General features: G+C 40.9%; 1 protein-coding gene across 2 annotated transcripts in view; it reads left to right on the top strand.

Moving 5' to 3' along the window:
• COG7 (component of oligomeric golgi complex 7) overlaps nucleotides 1-13,969 on the top strand; it is a 90,180-nt gene that overhangs the window by 22,085 nt on the left and 54,126 nt on the right. The window contains exons 5-6 of one of the 2 annotated variants that reach the window (XM_086375308.1): nucleotides 6,142-6,224; nucleotides 7,417-7,539. The exons of the other annotated variant lie outside the window; for it this stretch is intronic. Of the exons in view, the coding sequence (XP_086231434.1) occupies nucleotides 6,142-6,224; nucleotides 7,417-7,539 (206 nt within the window). The remainder of the gene's footprint in view (nucleotides 1-6,141; nucleotides 6,225-7,416; nucleotides 7,540-13,969) is intronic. 2 annotated transcript variants of the gene reach the window in all.

Raw genomic sequence — 13,969 nt, forward strand, 5'->3', positions numbered from 1 at the left:
ACCTGTATCAGTTTGAGATTCTCTTGATATCAAGTGATGAAAACCTATTTCAAAGTGGCTTAAAGGAAAAAGAGATTGTATTGGTTTATGGGACTGAGAAGTTCAGGGATAAACTTGCTGCAGGCCTGGCTTGATTCAGGATCACAGACTATGTCTTTAGAACCCAGAGTCTCTCTCTTGCCATTTCTTGGCTATCTATGTCTTCCTATGTGTTGGCTTTACTTGCAGACACATTCTTTGTGTAGTGGCCATTGCAGTTCTAAGCCTCCTTTTGGGCAGTTCAAGAAAGGGTGTCAGGGTTAATCTTGATCTTGTTTCACATGCAGCTTTGGCACCTCTGAGTCAGTTACTTTGATTATGTGGACTCAAGGCCCTGGTTGGCCAGGCCTGGGTGTCATCCCAGAGCTGTGCGTGGAGTTGTTCCGCTGGAAACATGTAGATCTTAGGAGAATGGGAGGCAGGGATATGGTTCCCCAGAGGAAGACCATAGTTCTTTTGTTTAAATTAATTAATGTATTTTAATTGGAGGCTAATTACTTTACAGTATTGAAGTGGTTTTTGCCATACATTGGCATGAATCCTCCATGGGTGTACATGTGTCCCCATCCTGACCCCCCTCCCACCTCCCTCCCCATCGCATCCCTCAGGCTCATCCCAGGTGCACCAGCCCTGAGCGCCCTGTCTCATGCATTGAACCTGGACTGGTGATCTATTTAACATATGGTAATATACATTTTTCAATGCTGTTCTCTCCAATCATCCCACCCTCACCTTCTCCCACAGAGTCCAAAAGTCTGTTCTTTATCTCTTGGTCTCTTTTGCTGTCTCACATATACGGTCATTTGTTACCATCTTTCTAAATTCCATATAAATGTGTTAATATACTGTATTAGTGTTTTTCTTTCTGACTTACTTCACTCTGTATAATAGGCTCTGGTTTCATCTACCTCATTAGAACAGATTCAAATGCATTCTTCTTAGTAGCTGAGTAATATTCCATTGTGTATATGTACAACAGCTTTCTTATCTGTTCATCTGCCAATGGACATCTAGGTTGCTTCCTTGTCCTAGCTATTGTATGCAGTGCTGCGATGAACACTGGGGTGCACGTGTCTCTTTCAGTTCTGGTTTCTTCCATGTGTGTGTCCAGCAGTGGGATTGCTGGGTTGTATGGCAGTTTTTTAAGGAATCTCCACACTGTTCTCCATAGTGGCTGTCAAAATATGCATAGAAACAAATGAAAATGAAAACACAACAATTAGAAAAAGAAAAAATGAAGAACCCTAGAGTTAATAGAAGGAAAGAAATAAAAAAAATTAGGGCAGAAATAAATGAAAAAGAAACAAAGGAGACTATAGCAAAAATCAACAAAACTAAAAGCTGGTTCTTTGAGAAGATAAATAAAATAGACAAACCTTAGCCAGACTCATCAAGAAAAAAAGGGAGAAGAATCAAATCAACAAAATTAGAAATGAAAATGGAGAAATCACAACAGACAACACAGAAATGCAAAGGCTCCTAAGAGACTACTATCAGCAACTATATGACAATAAAATGGACAACTTGAAGAAATGGATGAATTCTTAGAAAAGTATAACCTTCCAAAACTGAACCAGGAAGAAATAGAACATCTTAACAGACCCATCACAAGCATGAAAATCGAAATTGTAATAAAAAGTCTTCCAACAAACAAAAGCCCAGGACCAGATGGCTTCACAGGTGAATTCTACCAAAAATTTAGAGAAGAGCTAACACCTATTCAACTCAAACTCTTCCAGAAAATTGCAGAGGAAGGTAAACTGCCAAACTCATTCTATGAGGCCACCATCATCCTAATTCCAAAACCAGACAAAGATGCCACAAAAAAAGAAAACTACAGGCCAATATCACTGATGAACATAGATTATAAAATCCTCAACAAAATTCTAGCAAACAGAATCCAACAATATATTAAAAATATCATACATCATGACCAAGTGGGCTTTATCCCAGGGATGCAAGGATTCTTTGATTCTTCTATATTTGCAAATCATCAGTGTGATACAACACATTAGGAAATTGAAAGATAAAAACCATATGTTTATCTCAATAGATGCAGAGAAAGCGTTTGACAAAATTCAACATCCATTTATGATAAAAAAAAAAAAACCCTCCAGAAAGCAGGCATAGAAGGAACATACCTCAAAATAATAAAAGCCGTAGATGATAAACCCACAGCAAACATTATCCTCAGTGATGAAAAATTGAAAGCATTTCCTCTAAAGTCAGGAATAAGACAAGGGTGCCCACTCTCACCACTACTATTCAACATAATTTTGGAAGTTTTAGCCACAAAAATCAGAGAAGAAAAAGAAAGAAAAGGAATCCAGATTGGAAAAGAGGAAGCAAAACTCTCACTGTTTGCAGATGACATGATCCTCTACATAGAAAACCCTAAAGATACCACCAGAAAATTACTAGAGCTAATCAATGAATATAGTAAAGTTGCAGGATGTAAAATCAACACACAGAAATCCCTTGCATTCCTATACACTAACAATGAGAAAACAGAAAGAGAAATTAAGGAAACAATTTCATTTACCATTGCAACAAAAAGAATAAAATACTTAGGAATAAATCTACCTAAAGAAACAAAAGACCTATATATAGAAAACTATAAGTATACACTGATGAAAGAAATCAAAGATGATACAAATAGATGGAGAAATATACCATGTTCATGGATTGGAAGAATCAATATAGTGAAAATGAATATACTACCCAAAACAATTTATAGATTCAATGCAATCCCTATCAAGCTACCAATGGTATTTTTCACAGAACTAGAACAAATAATTTCACAATTTGTATGGAAATACAAAAAACCTCGAATAGCCAAAGCAATCTTAAGAAGAGTGGAACTGGAGGACTCAACCTGCCTGACTTCAGACTATACTGCAAAGCTACAGTCATCAAGACAGTATGGTACTGGTACAAAGACAGAAATATGGATCAATGGAACAAAATAGAAAGCCCAGAGATAAATCCATGGACCTATGGACACCTTATCTTTGACAAAGGAGGCAAGAATATACAATGAAGAAGAGACAATCTCTTTAACAAGTGGTGCTGGGAAAACTGGTCAACCACTTGTAAAGAATGAAACGAGAACACTTTCTAACACCATACACAAAAATAAACTCAAAATGGATTGAAGATCTAAATGTAAGACCAGAAACTGTAAAACTTCTAGAGGAAAACATAGGCAAAACACTCTCTGACATAAATCACAGCAGGATCCTCTATGACCCACCTCCCAGAGTAATGGAAATAAAAGCAAAAATAAACAAATGGGACCTAATTAAACTTAAAAGCTTTTGCACAATGAAGGAAACTATAAGCAAGCTGAAAAGAGCCTTTAGAATGGGAGAAAATAGTAGCAAACGAAGTAACTGAGAAAGATTTAATCTCAAAAATGTACAAGTAGCTCATGTAGCTCAATTCCAGAAAAATAAACGACCCAATCAAAAAATGGGCCAAAGAACTAAACAGACATTTCTCCAAAGACGACATACAGATGGCTAACAAACACATGAAAAGATGCTCAACATCACTCATTATCAGAGAAATGCAAATCAAAACCACAGTGAGGTACCATCTCACGCCAGTCAGAATGGCTGCTATCAAAGAGTCTACAAACAATAAACGCTGGAGAGGGTGCAGAAAAAAGGGAACCCTCTCGCACTGTTGGTGGAAATGCAAACTAGTCCAGCTGCTATGAAGACCATGGTTCTTTTGGAAGAAGGACAGTAGATGTGGGGTGGCCAGAATGACAGGTCCACAAAGAGACCTGACAGGGGGCCCTGCCCAGCAGGTGCTCACTGGTCTTTTTGAAGTGAATTGGTTATGTGCTAAGAGCCGAGAAGTCCTATGGTTGCCAAAGTAGGCTTTCTTTTTCTCTCTGTTGTCCAAATCAGGAACTTGTTAAACTCAGTTTTACAAATTTGTCTATTTAACATATTGATCTTGAAAACTCGGATTCCTCTATAAGGGCAAAGAAAGAAAGTGAAGTCATGAAGTCCCTCAGTCGTGTCCAGCTCTTTGCCACCTTGTGGACTTGTAGCCTGCCAGGCTCCTCCATCCATGGGATTTCCCAGGCAAGAATACTGGAATGGGTTGCCATTTCCTTCTCCAGGGGATCTTCCCAACTCAGGGATCTAACCCAGGTTTCCCACATTGCAGGCAGACTCCTTACCATCTGAGCCATGGGCTTCCCCTTTATAAGGGCAAAAGACCCACATATTGTTACTTTTAAGGTTTTATAGTGCTTTTGCTAAATGGATTTGCTATTGGCCAATTCTGCTTTATTATTTGTTTTAAGAAATAACAAATTCTACTCTGTTGGGTAGAAATTTCTTAACATTGGATTATATATTTAGACCAGTGCTTGTTGTAGCAGTTTTTTTTCTAAAAATATTTTTTTGACAGTCCACTAAAATGATGACAGTGTTTAACAGGAGTGATAGGATTGCGGGCAGTTTTTCCTTCATACTTACAGTCAGCTGGGGCTTCCTGGGTGGCTCTAGTGGTAAAGAACCCACCTGCCAATGCAGGGGACACAAGAGATGTGGGTTTGATCCCTGGGTTGGAAAGATCCTCTGGAGGATGGCATGGCAGCCCTCTCCAGTATTCTTGTCTGGAGAATTCCGTGGACAGGGGAGCCTGGTGGGCTACAGTCCACAGGGTCACAAGAGTCAGACACGACCGAAGCAACGTAGCACACATGCATGCATGCATGCTGTCAGTTGCGTACTGATGCAGTATTCTCAACAAGCCAGGGCTTGTGGCATCCAATTGAGTCGCATGTTCTACCCTTAACTTTACTTGTTTTTCATGTGTATGATCTCTACACCACATGAGTTAATTCATTGCCTGGGTAGGAACTTCTGAATACTAGCTCACAATTAATCCACGTTTATCCTGCTGAATTCTTCCTTGGCTGCAACAGAAAACCTGGGAACAGTATGTACACGTTTTCTGTTGTTCCCTCCCCACAGAAGGGGTGTCAGCAGAGCATCCCAGACACAGTAAGCACAAAGGCCCTGGGGCAGCAAAGAGCATGGTTTCTTCTTGGTACCTGTCAGAAGGTCTGCTCATGCCAGTAATTTTTAGACCCTGTGAATACCAGCTTGGGTCCCATGAAATGCCCGTTTTTGTAGGTCGGAAGTGGTTGAGTAGCAGCAGCAGCGCATGGTTCAGCCTGTCCCTCCGTCAGCGGTCCTGCTGTTGACCTGCAGGCAACTGAAGTTCTCTGGGCTGCAGTTTCCTCACCCCGATGATGTGGTTGATCGATGGTTATTTTAGACAACTTTTTGCCCCTGACATTTTATGATTCTAGTCAGGGCTAGGACAAGGTGAGGCGGGTGAGATGCCAAAAACACCAAGTTGAAGGAGATGCTCATCCTGCCCTTGTACAACCTGCAGCGTGAGAGCCCAGCCCCCACCCCCAGTCCCAGCCCTGATTCTGATTCATTTTTCCATTCACATGTGAGGTTTGCTTTATTGTTGTATAACCTGAGCTCTATCAGTGATGCCTTTTTTTGTTTGTTTCTTTAAATGAGCAAGTTTTTGTTTGTTTGTTTTTTTTATCTCTGTATGTTTGACTGCAATGGATCTCATTGCTGTGCCTGGGCTTTCTCTAGTTGTGGCAAGTGGGAGCTATTCTCTAGTTGTGGCGTGCGGGCTTCTCATTGCAGTGACTTCTCTTGTCACAGAGCATGGACTCTAGGGTACAGAGGCTGAGTTGCCCCATGGCATGTGGAATCCTCCCAGACCAGGGATGGAACCCATGTCCTCTGCATTGGCAGATGGATTCTTAACCACCAGACCACCAGAAAAGTTCAGTGATGCTTACTGACGCACTATTCTCAACAAACCAGGGCTTGTGGTATCTCATTGAGTCACATGTTCTACCCTTCATTTTACTTGTTTTTTCATGTTTCTGATCTCAACGCATGAGTTAATTCATTGTCTAGGTAGAAACTTCTGAATAGTAACTCACAATTAATCCACATTTATCCTACTGAATTCTTGCTCTTGGCTGCAACTGAAAACTTAGTAACAGTATGTACACATTTTCCATTTTCCGTTGTTTTTCTTTAGATCAGTCCAAAATGTTTGTGAAGGTTTTTAGTGAAATTGACCGGATGCCCCAGCTTCTTGCATACTACTACAAGTGCCACAAGGTGAGAAGCTGTGAGTGATGGCCCCTTGGAGTGCTTGTAGAACTGGGCCACGGAGTCCCGGTTTCAAATCTCAGTTTCTTCCTTAAAGGTAAAAATGTTTGCCTCCATGCTCTCTGGCCTTTTTCTTTTAATTAGCCAGTAGGGGGTGCCCTTGGTCCAGCCTCGGGATTCATTTAATTGTAAGGTGGGAAAAAGAGTCATTGGTTTTCAGCCTTTGTGTTTGTAGCTGGATTTCCTTTACAACGGAAGAGTTTTTAGTTTTCCCCATTTTTGTGTTTTGGGATTCCCTCAAAGCTCGATCGGTAAAGAATCTGCCTGCAATGCAGGAGACCCAGGTTTGATTCCTGGGTGGGAATGAGGCCCTGGAAAAGGAAATGGCAACCCACTGCAGTATTCTTGCCTGGAGAATCCCATGGACAGAGGAGCCTGGTGGGCTATACAGTCCATGGGGTTGCAAGAGTCAGACACGGCTTAACGACTAAGCCACCACATTTTTGTCTTTTAAGGGAGATTCTCATCATAAGGTTTATTATGCTTTCAGTAAACCTTGAGAATTTTATCTGCTGTCTAGGTTTGTTGAGATTAGTTTGCTGAAAATCTTGACAGCTTCCTGGGCTAACTTAATTCCTGCAAATCCAATGCTCACATGTCTTTTAAGCAGTAGGGTTAGGACATGAAGCTAAAATACATCTTCACAGCCATCCCTGAGGTCTATTCAGAAGAATGGGGGCATGCTGAGTACATTGGCATGCTTTAGGGGAAAGATAAAAGGAGAAAGGATCACTTAGAGGGCTACAGATTCAAGCTCTACACAACAGAGCAGGTGGACTGTAAATGTTTTTTCTGCCTTTTGAAAAAATTATTTATTTATTTGGCTGCACTGGGTCTTGGTTGCAGCCTGTGGGGTCTTCATTATGACCCGTGGGCTTAGTTGCCCCGTGGCACGTGGGATCTTAGTTCCCCAACCAAGGGCTGAACCTACATCCCCTCCATTGGAAAGTGGAATCCTAACCACTGGACCACCAGGGAAGTCCCTTTTCTGCCTTTTTTGAAGCCAGTGGTCATCCGTGGGTACCTACTTGCCCAGGAGAGTGGGCACTGGTGGATCTCTTGCTGAGGTTTGGGGGCAGGAGGGCAGCAGGCAGCGTATCTTGGCGGACCCAGCAAGGCCTCGTTTGTTCTGCCTCCACAGGTGCAGCTTTTAGCAGCCTGGCAGGAGCTGTGCCAGACCGACCTGCCCCTGGACCGGCAGCTCACTGGACTCTACGACGCCTTGCTCGGTGCTTGGCATGCACAAATCCAGTGGGCTTCGCAGGTAACAGCTCATCTGGGTTTTCAGGAGGACAGAGCCCGTGGTGCCAAGGGAGAGGCTGATGACCTTGACACCCTCAGCTCTGCTTGAAGAACCTCCCCTTATGCTGCCATCACCAGAAGGGTTAAAAGATAAGCTTCAAAACCCAAGGCAGGCAAAGCTTCAGGTCTCCATTCAAACTCTTCTTATCGCTCGTATCTGTATCTTAAATAGGATCTAATGTGACAGTGTTGCTTGCTGTTCAGCCAGGCAGCCCATGGAATTCCTGGAGGCCGTTATCTTCTGATCTAAAAGCAGGAGGCCCTTAGTCAGGTTGTGCTTGAGTGAACCAGACTTTTTTTTATCTTAACTTTGGGTAAAATTTACCTGGTCTACAGTGAGTTTCCCTTGTTTTCACAATACACCAGGAGTTAGAGGAGCGGTATAGAGTTTTAAAGGTGCCCTCTGACTTAGGGCAGAGGTGGGACAGAGGAAATGCATTTCATTTACTTTCAGGAACTTTCCATCCTTTAATTTCTCGAATTTTCAGCCTTAAAGGGTATAAATCACTGGTCCCATGTCTTCATGCCAAGAGGTGCCCTAGATCATCTTTTTTTTTGTCTGAGTAATGATTAACTGGGCCTGTTCATGGTGTGGCTTATTCTATTTTTTTCAAAATTCATTGTGAATCAGCCTTCAAGTGTTGGTCAGTCATTTGCAGGCATGAACTTGACGGTGGTTGGAGATGATTCCTCACCCAGGGTCAGGTTGTTCAAGATTGTTGAAGCAGTCTTCTCCATCCTTGTTTCTTTCTTCTTGAACCATTCAGTCTAAAAAAAAAAAAAAAACAACCAACCAAACAAGCAAAACAAAAAACAACCTCCTGTGGAAGTTTCGTGGTTTTTATGTAATTGTCGGTTTTCAGTGACCCTGTCCATCCACACTCATTTCTGGGTCCTTGTCTGCTGCTTATATCAGGAAGATAAAGACAGTTCGTGTGCATATGTACAGATGCCCCTCAGTGTTTGAGAAAAAGGATTTCGACTTCTCACACTTCTGTTCAGGCCTCACCCCAAGTTTTGCAAGATGTGATGTGTGTCCTTCAGTGCATGCTCAGTCCTGTCTGACTCTTTGCAACTGTGTGGACTGTAGCCCGCCAGGCTCCTCTGTCCATGGAAAATTCCAGATAAGAATACTGGAGTGAAAAAAAAAAAAAAAGAATACTGGAGTGGGTTGCCACTTCCTACTCCAGGGGATCTTTCCAACCCAGGGATCGAACCCTTGTCTCTTGGTCTCTTGTGTCTCTTACATTGGCAGGCGGGTTCTTTACCACTGAGCCAGCTGGGAAGTCCCTGTAAGATACAAGTTTATGCTAATGTACACTTTTGTCCCATGGCCCATTTTCTTTTCAAAATGTGAGCATGATACGTGACTGTCATCTCCTAAAGCTCAGTATAGCGCAGAAGAAATCCAAAGGTACCAGGGTGAATGTGTCTCTGAAGACTTTTTATCCTCAATATTTTAACATGAAAATTTCCCAACGTACAAAAAATTTGAAAGAATTGTACAGTGAACACCCATGTACCCACCCGTCCTGTGTTCTACGATGAACATTTTGCTATGTTTGCTTTATCGCAAATCTGTCCATCTCTCCATGTGTCTATCTGTTCACTGACTCATCTTATTTTTTGACTCATTTCAAAGTAAGTTGCAAACATCATTCACTTCCAAACACACGTATCATTGACTAGAGTTCAGTATTTGTTTACTGAGATTATTTTAGGTAAATTGTGAAATGTGATGATCTTAAATATGCCATTTGATTAGTTTTGACAAGCGCAGTTTAACCTAATCCCCTACCAAGGTACCGAACACAACTGTCATCCTAGAAAGTTCTCTAGCGCTCCTTCTCAGTTTGTCTCTGTACCACCATCACCGAGGGCAACCACTGTTCCATTTTTTTTCCACCATAAATTAGTTCAGCCTGTTGTAGAATTTCATGTCAATGGAATTTTATGGTGTATGTTCTTTTGTTGAGGCTTCTTTTATTCAGCCTGTTTTTGAAGATATATTCGTGTTGTATCAGTAGTTCCTTTTCGTTACTGAACGCTCTTACATGGTATGAACATATCTCAGTTTTGTTTGTTCAACCTTTTCTCGATGGACACTTGGACTGTTTCTAGTTCGGTGCGATTATAAGTAAAGCTGCTCTGAACATTGTTCTATAAGTTTTTTCGTGGATACCGCATGCTCATATCTCTTGGGTGAAGACATGGGAGAGGCGCTGCTGGGTTATAGAGTAGGTCTATATTTAGATATATAAGAAATCACACTTTTGCAAAGTGGTTGTGCTTTTGCACACTCCCACACACAAGTATGTGAGAGTTCCGATTGCTCCACATCCTTGCCATCATTAGATGTTGTCAGTCTTTTTCATCTTAGCCACTCTGGTGGGTGTGTTGTAGTATCTCACTGTGGTTTTAATTTGCATTTCCCTGATGACTAAGGGTGTTGAACTCCTTTTATCATGCTTATTGGCCACTTGTATATCTTCCTTTGTGAAGTATCTGTTCTGGTGTCCTGCCTATTTTTAAAAAAATTGCGTAACTTGCTTTTTTAATTATTGAGTTATAGAAGTTCTTTATATATTCTGGATATAAGTTCTTGATCAGATATATTTTGTAGATATTTCCTTCCAGTCTGAGCAGAAGTATTGATTTTGATGAACTTGATTTTATCATATTTTTCTTATATGGTTATTCTTTCTTTGTCCTCAGAAACTATCACCAGCCCCCAAGTTGCAAAGACATTCTTCTATGTTTTCTTCCAGATGCTTGTTGAGCTTTTACATTTAGTTCTATGGCCCATCTTGAATCAATTTTTGTATATAGTGTAAGGTGGGGCTTCCCTGGTGGCTCAGACAGTAAAGAATAAAGAAGCTGCCTGTGATGCAGGAGACCTGGGTTCAATCCCTGGGTTGGGACGATCCCTTGGAGAAGGGAATGGCTACCCACTCCAGTATTCTTGCCTGGAGAGTTCCAGTGTAAGGTAATGCCAGATTGTTTCTGCATGTGTTGTTTGGGTTAATTCCATGCCCCTACTTGTTAAGTTTGATCTTGTAGTCTTTTGAACCTTTTGGTTGTTCTTTAACCAATGGCCAAAGCATCCCTTATGCCAGATCACTTAAAGGAAAAGGGACACCTTTGAACATGAGAGACTTGTTGGTTGGTCAGCTGAAACTGTCAGCTGTAAACATTATAGTTTCAGCTGCCCAACCAATTAGAAGGCTTTGGTTTAGAGTTGTTTAGTTTAATTCTTCCCCCGCCTCAAGTCATTTAAGTAGGAGATAAAAGTGAAATAGATACTCATTGCCTAGTCCTTTCTCACAATACGAGGGAGGAGAAGAGTCAGGATTTCTTTTTCTAGATAAGAATACTTTTCATTGTCTCCATTGGTTCCATCCTTTCTTGTAGTAAAATGTTTCTTTTGTCAAATCGGGAAGTTGGACTGGGTGATATCTAAAGATCATGGTGATTCTCTTATGTTTGGGGGATCGTGGAGGGAATATTAATACTTTGGATAGAGACAGAGGAGGGTGTGTATTGGTCAGTGTTGTGTGAAGGGAGTGGGAATATATGATGGAGAAACGCTGAGTGCAAGACAGGAATTTGGCTTTCTCTAGAAGGCAGTGAGCATCTGGAGTAGTAGTGTGAATGATGTTACTGTTTTAAGAATCACTTTGGTGTCAGACCATCATCTGTGTAGTTCCTCTGCCAAAAAGCCTTACCAAGAGGAAGTATGCAGATAAATCGAAGATCATTTTTTGAAACAACTATCCTGGACTCCTCAAAAATGTCAGTGTCATGAAAGAAAAACAGTCAGGGAGTTATTAAGATTAAAGGAGACAGAAAGGCAACTGAATGTAATTTCATGATCTTGGATGGGATTCTGCATGATGACAAAAAAAGCTATTCAGAAGAACATTAAAAGGACAATTGAGGAGATTTGAACATGGACCGTAGCAAGTATAAGTATTACATCAAGGTTAAATTTGATTAGTTACAGTGTTGTAGTGATAAGGCTGGCCTTATTTTTAGGAGATATATGCCGAAGTATTTAGTGGTAACATGTCATGATACCTGTGATTACCTTTCCAATGGTTTAGGAAGTACAGCATTTGTGGCAAAATATTAATTGTTGAATCTTGCAGTATTTAAACATTTAAAGCATAAGGAAAATTCTAAATAACCTTTAAAAATAGTGAATTTGGTAATGGTACATAGGGTGAACTGATGAAGAAAGACTGAAGACAGGAAGCTATGTTTGGTCTATGATGGTGATGGTAACGTAACAAAGGCATCCAGTTAAAAAATGGGCAATTGTTAGAACCTGGTAAGTGACAAAGGACCTGAAAGAAAGGAAAGTGAAAAGGGAGATTTTTATTCTGGTTGAATGGAGATGCTACTGACAGAAATAAGGAAGTTGAGAGAAACAGGTCTGAGGAGGTCAGCAGGAAAAGAATGAATTCCAATCTGGGACACTTTAGAATTCCAAGAGAGAGTGGCTCAGCTCTATGGTGATGCCTAGTAGATGGCTGGAAGCTGTCATTCAGGAAATATAAATTGGTCGTTTTGGTATTTGAGTTGAGTTAAATGCAAATTTCCTCTGTCTCTTTCTCTCAGACTCCAGCAGTGATATTTATTAAACTAAATAGGTGCTCATTGAATTCACTATGAGAATTAAAAAATTTGATCTTCTCTTTTCATAATAATCTTAAGAAAAGATATTAGCATATTTTGGCCCATGTACATGACCACCTTATAACCAGTTGCTGCCATATGATTTCAGTGGGTGCATTTGTGTTGATAGTCACATTGGTACCCCTCTTCTCTTGGGGGCGAATGAAAAAAGAGGTAATATTTACATGATATAAATGCTAGTGTCAAGTGAGTGCTGTTTTATGTACGTTGCATAATGTTTTCTAGGATCCTTCCCTTTTTATGGCTGAATAATCTGATGTGTGTATTTTCCGCATTTTGTTTATCCATTCATTTGTAGATAAACACTTGAATTGCTTCTGTCTTCTGGCTGTTTGGAATAATGCTGCTATGAACGGGTGTACAAACATCTATTTGGGTCCCTGTTTTCAATTTTTTGGGGAGTATACCTCCAAGTGGAATTGCTGGATCATATAATCCTATGTTTAACATTTTGAGGAACTGCCACATGTTTTCCATAGCAACTGCAACATTTTACATTCCCACCAGCCATGCATAAGAATCCAAGATCATGAGAAATTTACCCTATGTTTTCTTCTAAGAATTTTACAGCTCACTCTTTAACATGTAGGTCTCAACATTTGAGTTAATTTTTATATATGATATAAGGTAAGGATCCAACTTTTTTTTTTTTTTTTTTTGGCATGTGGATTTCCAGTTTTCTGAGCACCATTTGTCAAAAAGACTGTCCTTTTCTGATGGAATGATGTTTGGCACCCTTGTTGAAAATCATTTGACCATGCGTGTGTTTGGGCTCTCTCTTCTATTCCATTGGGCTATTTGTCTGTTTTTATGCAGATGCCACACTGTTTTGGCTATTATAGCTTTGTTGTAAATTTTGAAAATAGGAAGTATGAGATAGTCAATGTTGTTCTTTTTCAGTATTGTTTTTGCTATTTGGGGTTCCCTGAAATTCCATATGAATTTTAGAATGAGTTTTCCTGTTTCTCCCAAAAAATACTTTTGGGATTTTAATGGAGAGTGCACTCAATATATAGATGGCTTTGGGTAGTATTACTGTCTAACTCTGGAGAAGGAAATGGCAACCCACGCCAGTATTCTTGCCTGGAGAATCCCACGGACGGAGAAGCCTGGTAGGCTATAGTCCACGGGGTCGCAAGAGTCGGACACGACTGAGCGACTTCACTCACTCACTCACTCACTCACTCACTATCTAACTCAGTGGGTAAAGAATCTGCCTGCAATGCAGGAGATCCAGGTTTGATCCCTGGGTTGGAAAGATCTCCTGTAGAAGGAAATGACAACCCACTCCAGTATTCTTGCCTGGAGAATCCCATGGACAGAGGATTTGCAGGCTGGTCTACAAATGTGCTTCTAGATCCTCCGACTGATTCAGTGAATTGCTCTTCTTTAGTTCTATTTGTTCCCTGCCACCCACACCCTCCCTGTTTCTGCATTTCATTTTCACAGTCCTCTCTCTAGCCAGTATCTAAATACTACATGTGATAGATTTGAAAATAGTTAGGCAGACATGAAGTAGCCAGTTGTCCTGGAGGCAAGGCACAAGTCTTGCTAGTTTACTTAGCTTCTGAGCACATCCACATGGGTGCTGAGCAAAGCCTGGACCCTGTAACTCTTGATTGGACCACTTCCTGGCTCACAGGGATTCCTGCAGGCCATCCAGGAGTCTGCTTCATTGGAAGCTTTGCTCACTT

Source organism: Bos grunniens, chromosome 25, assembly GCF_055505025.1.
Source record: "Bos grunniens cultivar Pamir isolate PY7600 chromosome 25, Bosgru_T2T1.0, whole genome shotgun sequence".
Lineage (NCBI taxonomy): Eukaryota > Metazoa > Chordata > Mammalia > Artiodactyla > Bovidae > Bos > Bos grunniens.